We start from the raw sequence: 23,445 nt of genomic DNA, 5'->3' as shown, positions 1-23,445 counted from the left end.
CCCCCCCCCCAAAAAAAAACCCAAAAAACTTTTGGAACAAATGCTTTCCTAAAAGGTGTATAGAATTCAGGGGTAAACCACTGGGAAGTTTCCTGGTTTGAGTTTTATATTGACAGCTGTGATTTCTTCCCCTCTTATGCAGCAAAGCACACAGCCCAGAAGGAGTGGTCTCTGGCAGCTCATAGTGACTACATGGTTCGCTTTCAAAGTGGGCCACTGCCACAGTCCCAAGAGCAGATTTAAGCTGTTCCTGAAAGGTCTGGCTCTTGCCCTATAAGCCCAGCCTTGGAACGGCTTCTGGCCACTTTGGGGGTGCATGGCATCTAAAAGCCAATTATTTGACCCTTGTTGATAGGTTCCACTGTTATTGATGAATTTGTTAAGATTTACATTATCTCCTTGTTCTGAGGAATACAGCTTTGAAGTCTACTGTTAATGTAAAGGGGATGGAAATTAAAATTCCAGCAATGCCTGAAAATTCAGAGGAGAGTTTTCTTTGTAAAGTTTCTTCCTCAGCAATTACCATGTGATCTGATAGAATGTGTCAGCTAACAAACAGGGAAGCAAGGGAGTGTGTTATGTTTGTGCTGTCGCTAAAGTTGATTGGCATGGAGAGGAAAGGAAACGTTTTGAAGCCTCCATATGTAGAATTACATAGTCTCTGTTTCAGAGTCTCATTGTTGCATTTCTTTTAAAAAGATTTATCTGAGTAGTAACACCAGGGGTGGAGTGTGAATAGCATTTATGTGTAATGCTATGTGGTTTTGACGTTCAGATATACTGTACTGTACATCTCAACAGATGTTTGGATGCAAAATTGTGCTTCTTAAATATATGTTATGGATTACTAAATAGATCACAAATTGGAAAATATTTTTATAGAGCTGCTGCTTGATTTGTGGATGTGCATGATGAAATTATGAGATAAACTTCTTCGCTTAGAGGCCCTATCCTCCACACCCCGTTCTTTCTTTGCTTGGTTGCCTCTCTTTTGGATAAACTGCTGGTCATGGTATTGTTTTGTTTTCAGAACTGCAAATGTGTGTTTTTGTTACAGATGTAGAGAGAAGAAATACAATTATTATAACTTACCAAAGACTTCCGTTATAATAGCTTTTTATAATGAGGCTTGGTCAACACTTCTGAGAACAGTTCATAGTGTTCTAGAGACATCTCCTGACATACTTCTAGAAGAAGTTATCCTTGTAGATGATTACAGTGATAAAGGTAAGCTGTTTGGGATATCTCCATAAAAACAGTCTCTTGGCAAGAATTTCCAGTAAATGGAATGGACCTTGTGGTATACGACAATTAAGAGCAAACACTTAAGAGCCCATTTAGAACTAATTTGTACAACTTGGTATCAGTGATAGAACAGAGTATCAAATATATTGTTAACAATACATATGACACTGCCTTGCACTGAAATGGCTTGAAAATTGTATTCTTTAGCTAACATTTTAGCTTTGTTTCACATTTTTACAAATTACTTTTCAGCAACAAACACATGATATTCTGTCTTTATACTATTGTGTTGAAATATTCCCTTTTATTTAGTTAATTTATTTAGAGCATTTATACCATGCCCTTCAGCCAACTAGGCTCCCAGAACAGTTTAGAAATGGTTAAATTGATGGTTTTGTTACCCAAAAACCTAGGGTCCCACAAATTGTAATCTATGGGGAAATTAATTTAGCTCAGTAGAGAGCAGCAAGAGGATCATGGTAACTAGCGGGGACACAATCCTGTGTTTATCAGTTCTGAAAAACTAGAACTCCAGAGTGCTAAAGACATCTCACTTTTATTATTTGAACATCAAAAGGGATGTCAGCATTCACATGAAGAACATGATTGTTTTTTTCAGTTGCAAGTATTGATTAGATTTGTGCCTGTTGCTTTTCTTGTTTTTATGAATTTTGTAAACCATCTGGGGTTCCACATTTGCAGAAAGGCAGATTGCAAATTAAATTATTAAATAGGATGCCCTAAAGATCATATTTGGTGGAAGGGCAGGGTAAAATTTAAAACCAACTGTAGATATGGAAGCTATAGAGGAAGGCATGTGTCAGGGTGGATTTGATTTAAATCACAATTTAAATTGCTACTCAGAAAGACTAGATTTAACCAATCTTTCCCCCCCCCCCCCACAAAAAGGGCACTCTTCCTTGCTATCACTGTAATACATACAGTGCACCCACATCATACGCACACACACCATATGCAGCTTTCAACTTATGCTGAAAGCTGTGCAACAGAATAGGCAATGGCCTGCATGCACAAGCCCCATTGTTTTCAATGGGCTCAAGCATACACAGTATTTGCTTTACGCGGAGGGAGTCCAGAACGGATCCCCAGCATAAGGCAAGGACATGTTGTATTTTACATACCGTAACTCAAAGTTACCGAAGATTAATTCTTGCTGGTATAGTCTTAATATTTACAACTAGATGAAGATTTCATTTTTAGAATTACAGCATTTCAGATTAGTTTCACAGTTATATCTAAACATATTGATTTGGTTATACAAGTAGAAACACATCGTAGACAGATAATTATGAAATTATTGTGAACTATCACCAATTTAAAGAGTTAGGACCAAACCAGTCCGGCAGCTTCAGCTGGCTTCAAGGCATTTATATGCACCATGCCCCCAAGTTGCCCGGAGGTTGCGCTGGTGATTACACTCTGAGCGGCTTCTGGGTGACTTGGAGGCATGGCATTTAGATGCTACACACCCTGGAGCCAGCAAAAAACCAGCTCCAGAGGCAAATGGGCAGCTTTTTTCTGCTCCTATTTGGGGTGGAAGCTGGCTGGAATGGGACTGCGTGTTTGCCGCGGCCCCAATCCGCCTAAATGGGGTGGCTCCAAGCTGCCTCATTGGGGTTGTCTGTTTTTGCCCTTAATCATTCATATTTGGACACTTTTTCTGCTGTACTTTATTGGAAGGAGAAAAAAGCATTACTTTAATAATAACAATTTAATACAGTTGCCCCTTGGAACTCACTAGGGATCCGTTCCAGACCCCCTTCACCAGTTCTGAAACTCATGCATATTCAAGCCCCATAGGCTTGAATGGTGCGTGTGAACGAGGGGCACATGGCATGGGGGCGCCCCCCATAGAGGCTAATGCCGGTTGCCCCTCTGCAGATTTTCAAGTCTGTGGATTTCAAGTCCGCGGACTTGGACAGGTGACTGTAGTTTACTTTAACTAAAACAACAATCCAGAGACCTTTGAAATATTTTGTTCAAAAGGTTTCACTTTTATTTTTACTGCTTGCTCTTCCCTTTTCACACTTAGCTTCTTCTGCAGATCTATTTCACTCCCAGTCTCCCAACAATCCATTCATTGAATGTTTTGGAACTTAGTGCTTAAGAGATAAAGGGATTGATTCAGTGTACATAGGTTTACAAAAGAACAATGGGATTGTTATCTCTGCAGACACAAATTCACAATTTTGAGAACCGTAAAAGCAAGGATCTGTTGTAATATCTTCTAGATAGAAAAACACTGCCCAGTAGTCTTACAGGAACCTCTGGAAGAATTCATTTACCAAAAAGTTAAATATTGCATGAATATACACTCTAATGCTACTTAATTAAAACTAATCCTAATTTCATGATGAATAAATAACCTTTGTACCATAATGTACTAGAAAGCTATCTTTAGATAGATATTTTATCTCAAAAAGCATTTAATTTAAAAAAATCCAATTTAAATGTAAAAATCTGATTTATTTATTTATTAAAATTGATGTGATCCATATAAAACCAATGTGAAAGAATTCCTCATCTGCTGCACAATATGGCATGATGATTTACTATTGGAAGGAAAAAGCCCACATTGCTACATATCTAGAATTTTGTAATACATAAAAACTATGAAATAAGTTGCTTTCATAATTTGATGGTTAATTAATGAAATACTAGGGTTTTTATTAATAAAGATGGGTCTGTGTCGATTAATTAGTGTAGAAACATCATAGTAAATAATTTACAATCAATGGCAGGCATCTACTGTTACATTCACCTAGGATTTGTAGATTTCATAATTTATCACAAATAACTTAGGGGCAAAACAGATGGCGGGCAAGGGGCGGCTCTGTGCTGCCCCATTGCTCATCTGATCGGGGCTGCAGCAACTGCATGCCGTGGCCCCGATCCAGTGTTTTTCCGCCCCAAAAAGAAGTGGCAAAATGTTGCTTCTTTTTGGCCCGTAAAAAGGGTGCTCTTGCTGCCACCACATGGCTCTTCCCCGTTTCTTCGGTGCAGCGTGTCTAAAAATTGCACCAAAGAAATATTGTGATGCTGCCCACCTTTTGATCGGGTGGGTGGCATGATGCCACTTTAGGGTGGAGTCAAGGTGGTCAGTGGTCAGTCGCCATGCCCCACTCCACCCTGAAGTTGCCTCTTTTAAGGCATTTGAATGGCTCATTTGTATAGTAATTAACAAAGACACCAACAATGAAAAGAAAAATGAGCACTGAATTTTGAATAGAGGTCTCTGTAGAACAAAATAATTTTATTCTGCAGGATATGTGGTAAAAGCCAACTTAGCATGTTTTCATGCGTATAAGTCTAACGGATGATTTTTTGTATAATTATATACACATTTATTTCACCAGCACTTGCAAAATGTACATATAATTTGATTTTTTATGTGGAGTTTGGTTTACTAAGTACCCCTAGTATTTATGTTATTGTCAAATAATTTCACTCTATTGTAATAATTTCTGGGGTCATGTCCATTCAGATCCTAGGCTACCAAAATGAAATGGAATCACAGGTGGGCTAAAATGATGGTTTATTGATTACATTGAGATATTAGGGATGCAGCAATAAAACCAAAGGCACAGGCAAAGTTAACTCACATTCTTTCACTTGATTGAAGCTGTTCTTTGTCACAGCTGTTGTTCGCCAGGATTTGCATGATGAAATAAACCCTGTCCTGAAAGATCAGATTCCTTGACCTGGCTATGTCTGGTCATTCCCCTCAGGACCAGACTGCTGGCCTGATTCCACTCCCCAACCTCCCCAATCTTTAAGTATCCTTTCTCTCTCATTCTGAAAAATACTAACACTTCCGCAGGCAAAGTGGGAGATTACCCCAGTCTGTCTTTGCTAACTCTTCCAGAAATTCCAACTCCTGTATACTAACTCTTAGCACAAAAGCTCCTAGATGGCTTCTAGCATAGTTTAAACTAATGAAAATAAGACAAATGAGTAAAATAATAACATTAGTGAAAGGCAGCAGATTACCTAAGAACCATTTAAAATCCATGGATCATATAAAACTGGTGTTCCTCCAATGGCAGAAAGCTATTTGATCAAGTGGAGGCATCTATCAGTAGAAGGGGGAGTGAGACTATTTTCAGCGGTTCTCTCTCTCCTCCTGACAAAGAACAAAAATGGCCTATAACATGGATTTGTTGGAAACATTTTGATGAAAAAACAGTATGTTATCAGATACTTTGTATAACATCAATTTCTTTATCTCTTTTAACAGAACACTTAAAGGAGAAATTGGAAAACTACGTGGCAAATTTGCGAAAGGTACGGCTTATCAGGGCAAATAAGAGAGAAGGCCTGGTCCGAGCGAGACTGTTGGGAGCTTCTTTAGCTAAAGGAGATGTTCTTACATTTCTCGATTGTCATTGTGAATGCCATGAAGAATGGCTTGAACCATTGTTGGAAAGGTAACTTTCAGATAAACACTTAAAATATTAATTCAGCAGTGAGATGTATGTGGTAACCTTTGTGGATTTATTTTTAGCAGGGACAGTTGGTGTTTCCTTCTATAAATTCAGTTCCGTGTAGTTCATATGAATCTAAATGCAACATGATGGAGGACAATTATATTGATACTTCTTTCACTAGCATTTCTTGTAATGCATGGTAACACTTTGTAAAATTATGTAAGATATTTTCATTTTTGGATAGATGGATAGAAGGAAGGAACAAATGGGCAAAAGAAAAAGAGAAGGGCACAATTAAAGTTAAAATTATAAATATCTGTCCTGAAATTTACAAATTGTGGTACGAAATATTTTGTACTACAGATGTTTTTGACTATCACAATTCTTTACCATTGACCATGTTGGGTGGTGCTTTTGGAAATTGCAGTCTAAATCATTAGGAGAATCAAAAGGTCCACTCTTCTGATATAAAGTTAACTGATAAGTTTTGGGTTGCACAAGAGCTTGCACAATGTTTCATTCCAGTTTTTTCTGTGTAGATACATGTGGATGTAGAAGCTTGTGCAGCTTGGAACCTGCCCCATGCAAGGAGGACTAGTTATGGCGGGTTACAAACCGCCAGGTTGCGGCGGTCTCCTGCCGCCGCCGCTTGCAGCATCCGGGAGCCGCAGCTGCCACACCGCAGGGCTCCCGGACGCTCTGAGGAAGGAGCGCGGAAATCGCGCTCCTTCCTGACCCCCTGAAGTGGTGCCGCAAAGCGCAATACGCACTTTCGCGGCGTCACTTCCGCCATGACATGCCTGGACGCTATGCGTCCAAGATGTCAAAATGGTGGCAGTCATGTGGAACGGCCGCCGCCATTTTGTGCATGCAGAGCGCGTACTAGGGTTAGGGGGCTGCGGAAGCACTGCCTCTTCCTAACCCTAGTACGCGCTCGTCGCGTACTTTAAGGCCTGTTTGTAATGAGCCTATAATAGCCTTAGCCCTACAGGAGAGAGAATTTAGAATAAGCTATTTCTGCTCCAAATGGGCAGAAGGGAGCCTATGCTATTTTGAGAGGATGGTACTGGGTCTGTGAATATTGTGAACTGGGCTTAGATTACGTTAGGACAGTAATGTCCTCATGGAGGTTTACTAGTTTGGAATGTGGAACAGTGAGGAAAGGGATGTTGTAGAATACAACTATGTGCCTGACCTGAACATGCTTGATGCTAGGCAGTGCTTGGATTAGGTAAGGGCAGAATTAAGGCACGCACACTTGATGTTTGAAATGTAACATTTAGAAAGGAATGAGCCTTCCTTTCTAAATGTTACATTAGAACAGTAGTACTTCGAACTTCGGTTTCCTTATATAATTATGACTTAATGGTGCTTGTCAGTTACTTATGTATGGGTGTGGCTATAGAGACTTGCTTTACCACGTTTGAAATAACCAAAGATATTAGTGTCATCTCTAGAGCAATACTTTGTTAGTCTCTGGCACCTTCCAAGTTAATACAGTATATTTGTCTTGGCATGAGCTTTCATGGAGACAGTCCACTAAAATTATGCTATCTCCTGAAAAGTTATATCATATACTGTAGATGTTTTGGTCTTTAAGGTGTCACAGACTTTTTCTTATTGTTGACATTATGGATAAACCACAAGATGGCAGTATAGTGTAAGATTTAGAATGAAAATCAGTTATCTTTCTCACCTTTAACTGCCTTCTGAGCATATGGTCTTCACTACAATTCACAGATTCCCAGTTTGTATGTTTTTCCCCCTTGCAAGTATTATTTACTTGTATGAGCTGATAACTCATGGATGTGCCACAGCATTATCCATTATCCACTAGTACTGATGCAAATGAGCTGTTACATTATACTGCTTATATGCAAGTGTGTATTGTGCCATTGCACAATTTAGCCTGGTAATAGGTTTTGCTGCCTAGTCCTCAAGCTTCTGCATCATTCAGACCTTACTGGAATGAATTAAATGCCTTGTTGCAAAATATTACAGAGCTACAGCTTTCTACAAAGTGAGTTGCTTGGTAATAAAATACAATAAAATACAATAAAATAAAAAATAGGGCCCAGATGAAGGATGAACTTAGAAATAGGGAGTGTGGCTTGTTAAGTGGCATTAACACTGTATGTTGAAAAGGTTGAGCTTTCCCAAAATATGGTGTTGCTCTGGACATTGGGAAGTTTTGTAATTACTACTTTTAACTGGTTGTTGGAGATGTAGGAGCAACAATGCATGTTAGAACAGGGATTGCTGCAGGTTTTTGTTCTTGGGTGCTTGGGTTTAACATCTATGAGTAACCCACCCTTGCTGTGTACTACTTCTCTTCTTTTCTTTTTCCTCACCTGTTCTGACTTCATCTTCTCTGTGCTCTTCATTTTCTGTCTTCTCCTTTAGCTGTTTGGCAACCAGCCTGCAGCTTGCCTGTCTGCCTGGACTGTGGCCATCTCACTGACAGACGCAGTCAGGAAGTATTGGCCACTGAGCTCTTGAAACTACTTGAACTTGAGAGTGAGTAAAGTGAATCTCCTTGCACATTACAATTCGGGAGGTGATGGGTCCTTTGCTATCCTTTGGCTTTACATCTGTTCAGCATGTCTTTAGCCTTAATATTTCATCACATTCTTGGGCAAAAAGCTCAGATTGGCAGCACCTATAGAAGCTTTTTTCTTTTCATTGCTTGTACCTTTCAGTTACTAAATATTACTTCTACTACTGGTAGGGTTGCCTTGGGCTGTAATATAATGGCTTCACATTTTAAAACGAAATTTGTAAACATTACGATGCAGGTAAATATGCTTTCATTCTCTTTGAACCCAGATTGATTTGTTTGGTGAGAAGGGTAAGAGGTCAGTCACCAAGAACTATCACCATATGTTGTTTCTTCATTCACACTGGTTGTTAAAAAAATGGGAACCAGAAGGACAAAATAAGTTATGCTCCATCTCTGTTAAAGTGGCTAAATAGTAAAATGTCTGAAAATTTCCAGCTGTTAATATATTTGTACATTACTTCCTTTCTACAGAGCACAGCTGTTAAGCTCAGTACTTGTGCCTCTGCTCCAGTTGATTATTATTATTATTATTGTTGTTGTTGTTGTTGTTTATTTATATCCCACCTTCCTCCCAGTACAAAGATTCAAAGTGGCTAGTTTATAGCTATTGGTAAATTCACTGGCGTTAGTAAAGTAATTGATTACCCACACTCATTGCTGAGTGCCATTTCTTACTAATGATATCTAAGCAAGTTTGACTAACTAACCGTCTGACTAAAAAATTGATGTACAGCGCTGTGTAAACTTACAGCGCTTTATAAATAAAGGTTAATAATAATAATAATAAGTTGCATTTCATTATGCTAGAGCCACATTCCCAGACTGTGAAGTGAGATGCCCTCAGCCTGGGTGCATTGTGAAATACTTCTAGGAGTTTGCAGAGGTAACAATGGACTGATCTGTCAGTATATGAAAAACAAAGGACAGGTGGATCACAAGTTGAAAGCTCTGTTTGTTTGCTTGCTAGATAGTTTGCAAGAGTTGTAGAAGTAGTAGTTGACAATTAGATTTCCTATGAGTTTGTTTTGGGTGCCTCAGGTGCCTTTAGGCCTTGAGTAAAATTGATTGTAATGAAAATAAAGGTCAAATATTTCTGATGCATACATACGCAAGCACACATATACATATATTTGAGGCTTCACCTGCCTATCTCTTTTCAAAATCTGTTTTGAAAATTCACTCAGTAACCAGAAGTTGGTTAAGAGGAAACATGTAAATCTTACTGAAATAGAAGAAGAAACTGAAATATTTGCAGAAAATGAAATATATGTAAATATTTGGGTTTTTTATCTTCCCCAGTCTTACTTTACTCCTTAGCAATCTAACATGTATTGATTATAACTTAGCATAAAACATTTTATTGTATGTTTATAAAGTGTACATTTCACCATATATTTACTGCATGAAATTTATGGAGAAATTTAATTAAAATTTAATTTTTAATTAAATGAGATTTAAGTTTAATTTAATTAAAAACTCTCTCAAGGTGACTTGAATAAAAGATTCTAAGCATGGTTACTCAGTAGCTCTGTTTAACCTGAGAGCTGTAGACAGATGGGCCAAATAGAGTGGCTAGAAGCCGCTTCGGAGATATGACATTTAGTGGCTGGAAGCAGCCCTTAGGCGGCCCTAAACTGCCAGCAAAAGGCGTGGATTTAATCTGCTCCTGCTGGTAACTTATTCGGGATCACAGTGGCAGCTCACTTCAGTAGCGGGCTGCCCAGTCACCACAGTCTTGGAGCGATTGTGGCTGGAGTGACCAGAGATCATTCCTTCCAGGTTGTCTGCTTCAGCCCATAATCGAAGAAGTGTTTGAGAGAAATTGAACTAGAGGCAAAAGCTAACACTGTATGCTTGTACCTTTCTTAAAGTGTTATAAAAACTTTCTGCAGTAGAATGAAAATCAGTAAATGACTACCCATCAATATTTGCAGAAGGGAAGAAAATACTCTTTCCTATTTCAAACTGCTTTCATGAACATGGAAATAATTTTTCTTTATAAACTTGCTTAGAATTAAAGAAGAACCATCAGCTGTTGTATGTCCTGTGATTGATGTGATTGACTGGAATACTTTTGAATATTTGGGAAATGCTGGGGAGCCGCAGATTGGTGGCTTTGACTGGAGACTGGTCTTCACGTGGCATACTGTGCCAGAGAGGGAGCAAAAACGGAGGAGATCCAAGACTGACGTCATCAGGTCAGATTTTATTTTTTTTTACTCTTTTTGCAAAAAAGAGCTTGTCCAGGATCCAATGGGGGACAACTACTGTTGGAAATATAGAATTGGCAAGGAGTTCTCCATTCTGCGGTAGTGTCTCCATTCACCCCAGAAACCTATTCCAGGGGGCTAGAAAACCACCAGAGCTGGTTTTTGAGCATCTGTGAGGAATGCAGGTGGTGGTGCAGAATACTTTGTCCTGTTTTCATGCACAGTGTTCACTTTCTGCCCTTGGTTCCTACTTATGCTTGAAGTATGTGTTTATCTGATAAACTCCATTAGATGACTAATTGAAAATTACCACTCAGGACTGTTATTGAATGTAGTATCTATAACACATGATATACATTTGTAGACTGTCACACTATAATATATACTGGCCTTCTAATTGAGGTCCATAGCCTTGCTTTTTATAAATATATTTTGACATTGTGCATTTCTCAGTACAAAAAGTTAAACCAGTAGCTGTGGAGGTCAGAAACAATATTTTAAATTAATAGGGCACAAAAGAAGATCAACTGGTGTTCAGTTCATAAGACCATGGCAAATGGAACATTAGTTACAAATGAGTCATCATTTGGAACCCATCTGGAATAGGTTTTACACAGTCATCTTCATTGAATGCTAAAATGTTATCTTCAAATTGCCCTTTAATAGGGCTGAACAAACTCATTCTTAAATATCAGTGCAGAATCATTCCTTCAAATGCCAATAAGTTTTACAGACTTTAAACTCTCCTTGCCTTTACATTTAAAATAGAGAAATGATTTATTTGTTACACAAAAATATAACTCCATATATCAATAGTTTAATGATTTCTCAGTTCTTAATAAGGTAACTGCTTTTTTAAGAAGAAAAAGGGTAGTGGTTCCAAGTGCCCCTTTTCAGTACAAGGGGCTATAAAACTATGGAACGACCTTCCGGAAGAGATCCATCTTATTGGGCCCAAACAGACAGGTCAAAATAAAGCTGCTTCGGGTCACTTTGGAAGTATACTGCTTAAATGATGCATGTGTCGTAAAAAGTCAGAAGCCACGCCAAAGCCACGCTCCAGTCCTAAGGACTGCAGCGTAGCTTTGGTGCAGCTTCTAGCCTCTTAAGATGTGTGTCATTTAAACAGCATACCTCCAAAGTGACCTGAAGCAGTTTTATTTTGGCCTGTCTGTTTAGGCCCATTATTACCTTAGATGCCTTTAAGAAGGCAGTCAAGACAGATCTCTTCCGGCGGAGCCTTCCCACCTTGATCCCTATGATGGATCTCCCATCCGCTTTAGATGGTCCACTCCATTTGCTTGTAACTGGTCAGAATTTTAATTGTGAATTTTATTAATTTAAAATGGGGAGGGTTAGGGGATGTAATTTAGTTATTATTGTTTTATTGTATTTTATTTCTGTTGTAATCCCACCTAGATTCCCAGGGAGAGGCAGGAAAATAATAATAATAATAATAATAATAATAATAATAATAATAATAATAATAATAATAATAATTGATAAAATTGGAGAACATGCATAGGAACCAACTGTCCTAGATATATATATCTCTTGTTGAAGACCCCTGGTATCTTTTCTTAGGGAGCCAGAGCTTTGTACAGAGATCTCATATAAAGCATTGACTTCTGGGAATACAAAAGATAGAAGATTCCTGTCCTATTCACATTTATACAATCCAAGGATGTCACTTTCTTTGTGATCTGATACATTATTATCAAATGTTTGTCCTTGTTAAAAGTACAAAAGTATGTGCTCTCTTTTTCTTCCCTTCTTAAACATAGTTTTTACACCACTGGGATGATTTTATTTTCTGACTGTTCTTTACCTCCTTTGATGTATTACTATTTTTTAGGTTTCTGTGATCAACACAGATAATTGAAATAGAGGGAGTTGGGCACAGTGCTGAAATCTGTTCTGTTTTTGTCTCCTTTTTTCTGTTACTATTTCTGGTATTGTTGACAAGGGGATAGGGGCTTATCTTGCTACTTCTTCTGATTCTTCCTAATTGACCTTTTGGAGATGAGGTATGTGTAGGTGGTGAATGTAAACATTGGGGAAACTGATTCATCTGAAATGTTTTCAATATACTATACAGGTTAATCCTCCTTTATCTGAAATTTTGAAATGCTCCAAAACCTGAAACCTTTGGAGCTACAGCACAAGTGATGTAGTATGTACATTTGTGAGGCTGGAGAGGTACACGAGGCTGGAGACAGACATGAACAAATGACCAGGGGCTCTGCCTCCACCTTGAAGGCAGAAGTGGATGGTTGGAGGGCTCCCCCGAGATCTCTTGTACACTAATTAGGTCCCTTATATAAAATGAAATGGTGCAGTATTTGCAGGCTACAGACAGAGACATTACATTTTTAAAACCATTGTTATTTTTAAAAAATGCATGGAGTGAACTTGCCAATGACTAAAAGGGCAGCAGTGGCAAGATGCAAGTGGCCAGCAGTAGAACCCAAGAAGAGCAGGCTCGGTGACAATGACGATCTCCACACTGATGGGCAACCCAAAATATAAGTTGCTCTCTCCAATTGCCTCTCTCTCAACCTCCTACAAGTAAAATTCAGAAGAATAAAATTCTGAAGAATAAATTGAACTAAACTATTGCTTTCACATTCTAATACTGTGATTCTAAACCTTTAGCCCGCCAGATGTGTTGGTCCTTAGGTTTTCAGGTGTGTCAAACAATATGAACAATGGGCAGGACTTCTGGGAGTTGAAGTTTAAAACACCTGGAGAACCAAAGACTGAGAACCAGTGTTCTCATCCTGCCCTCCCAGGAAGAGATGCTGCTTGAAAATGTATCAGGAATCAGTTTGGCCGAATCTTTCTGACAGTTTTGGTTTTAGCTTTGGTTTACTTTTATTTGTTTCATCTATATTCCTTGATCTAGTATTACAACATTTTGAGACAATAATTTAGTATATAATAAAAACACAGTATGTAGCAGGTGAAGATTATAGCAGAAGAGCATTTTTATAATTAGATAAAATCATACATCAAACTAGGTATTCTGCAAAGCTTGGGCAAGTGAGAAAACTCCACCTGGCACTAAAAAAGTAACAAATGTTATGTGCTGCCAAGCAAGATTGTTTCAGGATTTAGATAATGAGATGAGGTGCTACTTTATCTTGGATAATTTCCCTCAAGTGCTACAGAAGTCCACAGCAGTAGTGATGGCTAGTGGCTTCCAGAGGAGTGCCCTCTGGGTTTTAATTCAGATTTTAAAGGAGTTATCCAAGGTGTTTAATCTGTTTGGAAATAGGACTGCACTTTGATGGAAGCTATCAGCCCATGCTTCACTAATATGACGTTTTCAATATCTGGGAAAGTGCATGTGGAAAGAGGCAGCTGTTGAGACATCCCAGTCCTGAGATGGTTAGGATTCTAAAACAAAAACTAACACCTTGAATTAGGCCTGAAAAAGGACAGAAAACCATTGGATGTTTCCCATACATCAGGGACACTAACTAGCCTCAGCTAGTAGCCTAGCAGCCAGATTCTGTTTTGGGTCTTCCAGAAGGGCAGCTCCACACACAACACCTTGGAGCAGATCAAAGCACAGATTATTGTGACTAGATTGTGAAACTGGTGGAAGGTGTTTTGTGTCACATCACTTAGGGCTAGAAGTATGGCCAGATCTAATAGTGCCCCAATCCCTAAAACAGATATATATGGAATGCAAAGTGTGGAAGAATGGAAGTTTAAAATAATAAGAATAACAATAATAATACCACCCTAATCAATAAAATAAAGTACATCTCCAGTCTAATTTTGCTGTGTACTTCCTAGCCTTTTGATAAACATTCTAACTTGAAGCAGCTCTTAAAGGTTTTGACATGATGCCATTTGATTCCTAAGAACTGGAAATGTGTATTTTCTCTAAGGAGTCAAATTGAGTAGGGATAAAGTTGCTTTTAGGCAGAGTTCTTGCCTGAAGGTACAGGTTGGAAGGCTTAAATCATCTGGTTGCTGGACATTCATCCATCAGCCAATCTCCACCTTAAGGAAGTATATCTGCCTTTTCAAGTGGCAAGCTAGTTAAGAAATGAATGTTACTTGCCTTGTTTGTCCAAAAATTTCAAGACACAGTGGAAGGAGGGAGAAATGACTTTTTATCCAGCAAAAATAGCTGAAGGTAAAACCGTTGCCAACAATGCTCCCTAACAAGTGGTATGAACTATGTCACATCATATCAACATTTTAATTAGTCTGAGACTGTAGAAATACTTCAACAAAAATGTGTCCTGAAAAATTGTTAAGGAAGTCTTTGTAATTCATAATTCTAATCGAAGGTCAGAATTATTATCCTTAATAGTGGTATTTCCTTGTTGAATGAAGAATTGCTATATACAGTTGGTGAATTCTGTTCTCTTAATAGTACCTTACAGGGGGTGGGCTCTGATTCTTCCTGCCTTTCTTTTTTTTTAAATTGTATTTGAGTCTATAGTACTGAATTCCTGTTAAACATCAGTAGTTGTTACAGTGAATAACTTTTGTGTCATCTAAATCCTTATTATAGTTTTAAATATTGAAGTATAATTTGAATCAAAATGGATCGCTGATGATTTGGATCAAATGGATCAAAACCAGAATTTACTGGGATTATTTTAGAAAAAAACATTTGAGCATTTAAATTCAGCAATGATTTAGAAATCACTGAATTGACAAGTCTGTTGAATACCTTGGGAATGTTATCTTTCTTAGTATGGATGAATCACTAAAGATAAATCACATCCCTATAATTAATAATATGAAGTTGAACTTCAGGTCTTAGAAATGACTCTGGGAGAATATATTTAGTTATATTTATAATTTTAAAATTTTTCTTTGTATTGGGTAAAAATCATCCAGTTAGCTTTGCTGAGTGTAGTGTTTTCTTTAATGGTAAAACCCTATACTAATGTTTTATGCCAACAGGGGGAAAAGAATTACTGTATATACTTTACTTGACTATAAGTCAACCTCATGAATAAGTCAAGGGCAGGTTTTGGAGCCAGAATTATGGATTTTGATATGACCCGTGGATAAATCAAGGGTAAAACATAGTGGCATGTAACAAAGATTCCAAATGATGAGTCAAAGGAAAACAAGGCCAAAAAAACTTACAAAAGTCCAGCAGGAATAACTGTGTTCACATTAAAAGCGGGATGGAGGAGAGTAGAGGGTGGGTCAATACTTCCAGGACAGATTACATTCTTGCCTTTCACCAGGGGTTGGGTCCTTTTAAAATAAGAGTTAAACTAAGTACTTACATTGATCTGTGGCTCAGTCAACTCAGGGTTTTTTGGTCAAATTTTTGACTAAAATTTCTAGATTTATATATGAGTACAGTCGGCCCTTCTTATATGCTGATTTTTTATATACGGATTCAAGCATACATGGTTTGAAAATGTTCAAAAAAAAGTATAAATTTCAAGTATCAAACCTTGATTTTCCATTTTTATAAGGGACACCATTTTGGTATGTCATTATATTTAATGGGACGAGCATACATGGATTTTGTTATACACGGGGGATCTTGGAACCAAACCCCAGCATATAACAAGGGTCCACTGTATATGCAGAATATTTAATTACCATAGAGATCCAATAAAATAGGACTGGCAGATCCAAATCTTAAACTTGGATCCAGAACACTTAAAAGCTTTGTAAGATTAAGTTAAATTTGACAGAAACCCTAACTCATGAAACACTTGGCTAATTAATGAAATGTAATATCTTCCATGGTTAGCTATAACACAGAAAACTCTGGAAATCCTGTAATCCAGAAAGTCAGAATTTTTGAGATCTTTTGGAATCAGTCTGAGCCATCTCCACAAGATGCCTGGAAACAGTTGGCTAACAGTTGGGCACAAGCTAGCCTATGAAGATTAAAGGAGATTGTAAAATGTTTACTATAAGAAAGAGCCTTCTGACTTATTGGGCGCCTAGTTTCTTGTTCCAGTGAGGAGGCAAGGAGCAGGGAGTCAGCACTTGCTATAGCACACTGGCTTCTTGCTCCCAGCAGCTCACACACCATTTCTGCTGCTTCAGAAATGGAGGTAGATGAGGAGACAGGACCTTGACAAGGGAAGAATGGGCTTCATTTGGGAAGTAGGGGTTATAAAAGCAGAACCTCCAGTGCTGCTCCACCAGTCACTCCCAGTTGGCATAGAAACCAGACTGTAGCTGAAGCCTGTATGGATTCCTTAATGTCTCTCTATGGTCGTGCACTGGCAGATGGATCAGGAGTTGGGAGCACGTTTGACAACAGGCATGTTGTTCAATTCCTGGATCTGTTGTCTTATGTGTGCCAAGTTGTGGCTATGCATTATCCTCATTATTGTGATTGTGTGTTTCATCTCCCAGGACCCTGCACTCAGCTCAGGGTCTAAGCCCACAATAGGGCACTTCCTTGTACCTGTAATAGAAGGCAAAACAAGGATTTTGGAATACTAATGCCTTCTAACTCTTATAATGGATTCAAAGTAGGTTACAAGATGAAAAACTTAAAATAAATATGAATGAAATGTGGGTTGATAAGAGAAAAATTATCAAAAATATATCAAGTGGTATTTGAGCTGATTAACATTTAAATAGTTATTTAAAATAGAGCCAGGATTTTATTTTTCATGGGACTATTACTGGTATGTAGGTATGAAATTATCACCATGCTTTCATTTGATTGAGAATCTTTAAAAAGTACCTCAAGATAACATTTTGCATCATGGAAATGATATGTCATGCATCACTAGCCTAAACTCAAAAGTTAACTGATGTCTGTAGGGGATTGGGTTTAGATACAAACCCCTTCTGATTGGAGAACTCTCTGCTGAGCTCAGAGTTCTGTTTATAGAGGGATTAACTGGCAGAACTGATCTATAGCCAAAGAGCTGTTGGCAGAAGAGCCAAAAAAGGGGGTGGAGATGGCTATGGTGTTGAAGGAACTGAGCTGTGCTTGATCCAAACCTCCTCTAGGTATGGGATACAGGCAGAATGTGTATACAAATTAACCCAGGGTGATGGTAGTCCTAAATCAATAGTAAAATAAACAAATCAATAAAATAATAAATCAACACCTCCAGACTGGGAGAAGTTCAGATGCAGTACAGCTTCATTTAACTTAGAGTGGGCTCAGCTGCTCCTGGTCATCTCTACCAGAAAGAATTACACTCTAAAGATCTTTTCTCATCTCATTTTTTGCAATGTCTGAGAGAGCAGATTTAGTGTCTGTTTGATAGACATATCCTAATATTCATTGTTTTGGCACTGAGTACTTGACAAGATTCAGTGTATGGTGGGTGTAAGAGTTTCATATGATCATATAGTAAGATTTTTTAGTGAAGGAGTAGGAACAAAACTAGTTGTGGGTGATGTCTACATTTAACCTCAACAGTTAAAATATTAATTGCGAAATACTAGAAGAAACCAGAACCTCCTATTATACCTGGGGAAATTAAATGCTAATCTATGCTAAAAAGGCTTAGACCTATTATTTAAAATATAGACACCATGACTGTATTGCCGTATATATTCGTGTATAAGTCAATGGCATGTATAAGTTTGGGGCCAAAATCAGGGATTTTGCTATTACCCCTAGATAAGGGTATAATTTAGGTCAGTACCCTTCCTTCCCCTCTGCAGCCCAGCTGTTCCTTTGGGACACAGTAGAGCTGGGGAGGAAGCTTCAGAAGCTAGTGCTCGCTCTTCCTCCTCCTCTGCAGCTTGGCTGTCCTTTCGGAGGACACAGGGACTGGGGAAAGGAGGGAGCAAGTGTTTGTCCCCAAGACTTTCCCCAATCCCAGCGTCCTCCAGCCTCTGCAGGACACAGGGACTGGGGAATAGGAGAGAGAGCAAGCATTTGCTCCCAGGATTTTCCCCAGCCCGGCTGTCCCTTCAGGAGATAGCCAGGCTGCGGAAGAGGTTTGAAGGGCAAGCCTATTACCGTATTGCCCTGTATATAAGTCAACCCAAGGTTTTTTGAGTCACTTTTTGGGCAAAAATTTCTGACTTACATTCGAGTATATATAGTATGTTGATACCACAGATAGCATTAATAGGACTTAATAGTTGGAAAGTTTTTAAATTTATGAGATGACTGAAGAAGGGAGTGACGCTGCTGGGTACAACTCCATCTACATCTCCTCAGCATGTGATGATCCCTGTGGTCTAAGCAACCCAAACAGCAGCCCTGTCTTGGCACTTAATCCCAGCAGATCCTTTATTTCCCCCCAAATCTCCTGTTCTTGGTTCACATTCCCTGTGAAATTGAATGAGACTCTTGGAGAACTTTGAATCACGCTGCTACCACCCAGTGAATTTATAATAACCTTTCCTTAACACACACTGGGACTTGTTAAGGATTTATAGTTCCCATTCTAAACTAAGCAAGTGATAACTGAACTAAGGCACGTGTAAAGAGGTGTAGGAATAGTAGTGTAGGAATAGTAACAAAAATAATATAAATCATATAAGGTCTGTGACCTTGCAGGTACAATATGTATAGTTATCAGATATTCATTTCAAGCAAGCCAACAGGAGATGTAGATGGAGTTGTACCATGTCATTTTCTCAGACCTGTTTACATCATGGTCCTGACAGTCCCCCAGAATGACATGCAATGTGTCCCATGTGTCCTTTCATTTGTCCCATGTGTGTTGTAGTTCTCATTGTATATACCATCCCTCATGTTTGATGTCCCACAGGTGTTGGCTCATTCTACTTGCCTTGAGAAGAGAGAGCAGTTTCCACCTCCAGCATAAGGGTGCTCCTTCCTCTTTCAGTGCTCAAGAGCACTTGGAACAAGTCTAGGCGAACTCCTCAACCAGTTAATGGCTGAGGAATAAAGCTGTGCCCAGCAGGCCCCTAGCTGTTGTTCCATGCCACAGTGGGAGCCTTGCAGGAGGCGGTCATGGATAACTACTTTCACAAGGTCCAAAAAAGTACATATATAAGCATAACACCCATTTATGGTTGTGTATGTGACCAGCAGGATGCCACCATTCTATGATTATCTATTTAGATGGGGGGCGGGGGAAACCTGTATTGAAAAGGTGTAGTTTTCCACTTAAGATAGGTTGTTTTAGATTAAGCTTTTCCAGTCGTCCTCCAAATGTACTGGCTAACAGTATTTTTACTCCTGCCCAGCATGGCCTGAATGGGAAAGCAGGAATTGTAATTCAACATGTTAGGACAGTGCTGGATCGGGAAAGTCTGATTTAAAACTTCCCTAATAGCTACTTGTCCATAGCCGACTGTTCTTTTAAGCATTTAAAAGAGGAGATTCCAGAGGCTTCAACAGCTTAATCCATCATTGAGGTTATTGTCAACAGCCCAATCCTATTAATATTTGGAAGGAAATAAAGCCCATGCATTTAAATCAACATGTCTAGACTCACTATGGCTTCTGATTTGATTGTTGGTGTCACATTTTCTTGATTGCCCTGGTAGATGATATTTGTCAGAAGAGATGTACTGTGACCCTTTTGATTCTCCAGGAGTTCTTGTTGGCTTTGAATACCATCAGGCATAGTATTCTTCTCAGTTGTTTTCTGGAATGAGAATTAGGAACAGAGTGCTACAGTGTTTCTAGTCCTAATAGCTGGGCCACTTTCAGCATTTTATTTGAGGCTTTGTGATGAAATGTCATCAGCATATTGATGACATTCAGCTTTGTTTTCCTGGAAAAGAAAAATTGGATGAAGCTCTGGGTATTCCAGACAGGTTCCTGGAGTCAGAATGAATTGGGTTGAGATCAGTGCATGAAAGCTTAGGTCAGACCAAAGTGAGATACTTATGACTAATAATTTATTGTTGTTGATGGAGTTGGGATTCATCCTATTCCAAATGGAACTACACTGCTCCATAGGACTGAGATGAGGCAGGAATCCCCTTTAATCATTGATGGGCAGGTTTATTGGGTGTACTTCAAAATCTTGGCTCCAGTCTATAAAGCATGATCTATCCAAGGACTAAAGAACCTAAAGAATTACCTCCTCCTGTGTTAACTCATCCAAGTGTTCTTTCTAATAGGACTGGCTATAGGACTGGGTACCATCTCCTTCAAGGAAAGAAAAAAAAAAGATGGTAGCCACCTGGGAGGGAACCTTCCACCATGTGGCATTCCATATTGGGAACTCCCACTCTGTATGTGCAAGATATCTTTTTTGCTTTTATTTGGATAACAGATGTCCAAGATTTGGTAGTTTTTTATTTATCTTAATTATGCTGTTGATATTTTGTTACATGGATCATGTTACAAATTGTTTTGGGTTTTTTGATGGTGTTATTATTTTAATTTATTATAAGATACTTTGAGAAAGCAGTAGATTAGAAGTTTTTTAAATACATGAGGAAGATAAGTACGCTTCTAAATATGCCTAGCATTAATATCTGATTCGCTTAATACACCATATTACTGTACCATTCTGTTATTTAGAAACAGTTTTTTGTTGTTGTTGTCCTTTTCTTAATGGGTTAGGCCCTAAATACCCTAAAGGCACAAGATCCTGTCTGACCTTGGAAACTGAGCAGGGTCAGCCATGGTTAGTACTTGGATGGGAGACCACCAGTAAATACCACGGGTATATTTCAGAGGAAGGAACAGGTAAAACAGCCTGTAAGTATTCCTTGCTTTAAAAAGCCTTATAAAATTAATAGGGTTGCCATAAGTCGGCCAATGATTTGAAGGCACATGCACAACACAGAGTGACAATTTATTATCCCTTTTCTTTCTGAGATCCCTTTGAAATATTTTGGGGAGAAAAAACTCCTTTCTTCTAGACTTAACGCAGACCCCATTCCTTCAGCTTTCTTTATGTACCTCTTGAAAACCTTGTGAATTTTTCAAGAACCTTCTGAAACTGATGTGCCCTAAACTATTTTCATTTTTAGTAAAGACAAAAGCAAATTGACTTTGATTGGTTCTGCTGCCTGTTTATCCTCTCTGTGTCATCTTTTGTGTTGCAGAACATTTCCACTGTGTTCTTTGTTTTCCATTTCTTTCAATATGTTTAAAATACAAATCGCTTTGTAGCTGCAATTCATTTTGAGTTTCTTCAGGTTTAAATCTTTACTAGAACCTTGTGTTATTCAAATCCTCATTCAGATATGTGCATTATGTGTGGGCCATGCAGGGTTGTTGTGAAGACTTACTTATTTTATCAGAATATATATCCCATTTTTTAAAAAGGGAAGGTTATTTCAATCCAATGCATGAAATCATAAAGAACTATTTTAAAAAGTGACTGTGGGAGGATAAATTAAGGAGAACCGTGCAGACTACTGTATTCTAGCTTCTTTGAGAGAAAGGGCAGTGTTGTGTAAAAATGAAATCAACTAAGAAATACACCTATATCTCCTCCTTACACTTCTGTACTTAATGGTCCTTCTAATTATTTAGAAATATATTTAAGCTTGCCTTACTCTTTTTTTCTTTTCCCTTTTTTATATCTTTGTCCCTCTTTCCCATGGCGTGGTGGTTCATGTTTCTAGAATCATAGAATTACAGAGCTGGAAGGGACCACACAGGGATATCCAGTTCAAACACTTGCCATGCAGGAACACACAATCAAAGCACTCCTGACAGATGGCTATCCAGTTTCTGTTTTTTAAAAAACCCTCTAAAGAAGGAGACTTCAATACACTCTGAGGCAGCCTATTCCACCATCAAACAGTTCTTACTCTGAGGAACATCTTCCTAATGTTGAGGTGGAATTTCTTTACCTGTCGTTTGAATTCATTGCTCTGGGGCCTATTCTCTGGAGCTGTAGAAAACAAACTTGCTTCATCTTCAGTATACTATCGAGTTTGATTACCCTCCTATAGACACACTCCAGTTTGCCAGTAAACTTCTTGAATTTTGGTGCCCAGAACTGGACACAGTATTCAAGTTGATACCAGCCTTCCCATCCCCAATTTTTTTTTGTAAGTTATGAATAATTATTAAGTTCTTTTATTTTGGGCCATTAGGTTTTTTTAAACTGAGATGTGCTCTTAATATTAAGACATTGTGAGGTGGAATCAGAGGGTAATGGTTAATCGGCTCATAGAGATGGTTTGTTACCTAAAGCTGTAGTTTCCCTCTGATAGGTCTCCAACTATGGCTGGTGGACTCTTTGCTGTCAACAAGAATTACTTTAGCTATCTTGGCTCTTATGACACAGGAATGGAAGTCTGGGGAGGAGAAAACCTTGAATTTTCATTCCGGGTAAGTAGTATTATTGGAAGTCTTACTTAGAAATAATAAAGCCTTGTGCATTATTGGTTGTTTGTTCTATGTGTTTTCTGCAAGAAGGAATATTGACGACCTAGGGCAGCCGAAGATATTAATAAAATGGTTGCTTGTTTATTTCATTCTCATAATATTGAATTTGTTGTTGTTGTTGTTGTGTGCCTTCAAGTCATTCCCAACTTATGGCGACCCTAAGACAGACCTATCCTTGGGTTTCCTTGGCAAGATTTATTCAGATGAAGTTTGCCATTGCCTTCCCCGATACTGTTGCAGATTACAGTATTAAACATTTTCTTCCCACTAGGCGAAATTATGAGATTCCCCCCCCCCCCCAAATTTTTGTATTTGTGTGTGTCGTTGTTTTTTTGGGTTTCTGTTTAGTTTTGTTTTGGCAATTTGTGATTGTTTTTAGATAAAAATTGTTTGGGCAAAATTCAAAATTTCTGCAAAAAAGAAACTAAAACCCAGTGTATTTGTGTAAAACTTTATATGTTTTCTATATATACCTTACTGCTGGAAATGAACGTATCATGGGGGTGGTGGTGGTGGGGGGAGAAGAGCAGAACAGTTCCATCAGGCCTTGCTTGAAAAAGAAGGCCCTCCCTCCCTCCACTATCATCCAGAGGGTGAGAAGGGCAGGCCAGCTCCATCAGACTTTGCTTGAAAAAGAAAGCCCTCCCTCCATCCACTATCATCTATAGGGAGAGAAGGGCAGGCCAGCTCTATCGGGACTTGTTTGAAAAAAGAAGGGGGCCC

The 23,445-nt window shown here is 38.6% G+C and overlaps 1 protein-coding gene across 1 annotated transcript in view; it reads left to right on the top strand.

Moving 5' to 3' along the window:
* GALNT12 (polypeptide N-acetylgalactosaminyltransferase 12) overlaps positions 1-23,445 on the top strand; it is a 50,289-nt gene that overhangs the window by 15,426 nt on the left and 11,418 nt on the right. The window contains exons 2-6 of the mRNA XM_042464391.1: positions 117-208; positions 925-1,227; positions 5,504-5,693; positions 10,266-10,451; positions 22,548-22,665. Of these exons, the coding sequence (XP_042320325.1) occupies positions 117-208; positions 925-1,227; positions 5,504-5,693; positions 10,266-10,451; positions 22,548-22,665 (889 nt within the window). The remainder of the gene's footprint in view (positions 1-116; positions 209-924; positions 1,228-5,503; positions 5,694-10,265; positions 10,452-22,547; positions 22,666-23,445) is intronic.

The sequence above is a fragment of the Sceloporus undulatus genome, chromosome 4, assembly GCF_019175285.1.
Source record: "Sceloporus undulatus isolate JIND9_A2432 ecotype Alabama chromosome 4, SceUnd_v1.1, whole genome shotgun sequence".
NCBI classification, from domain to species: Eukaryota; Metazoa; Chordata; class Lepidosauria; order Squamata; family Phrynosomatidae; genus Sceloporus; species Sceloporus undulatus.
Note: the sequence above shows the minus strand (reverse complement) of the source record. Positions and strands in the feature narration are given on the sequence as shown.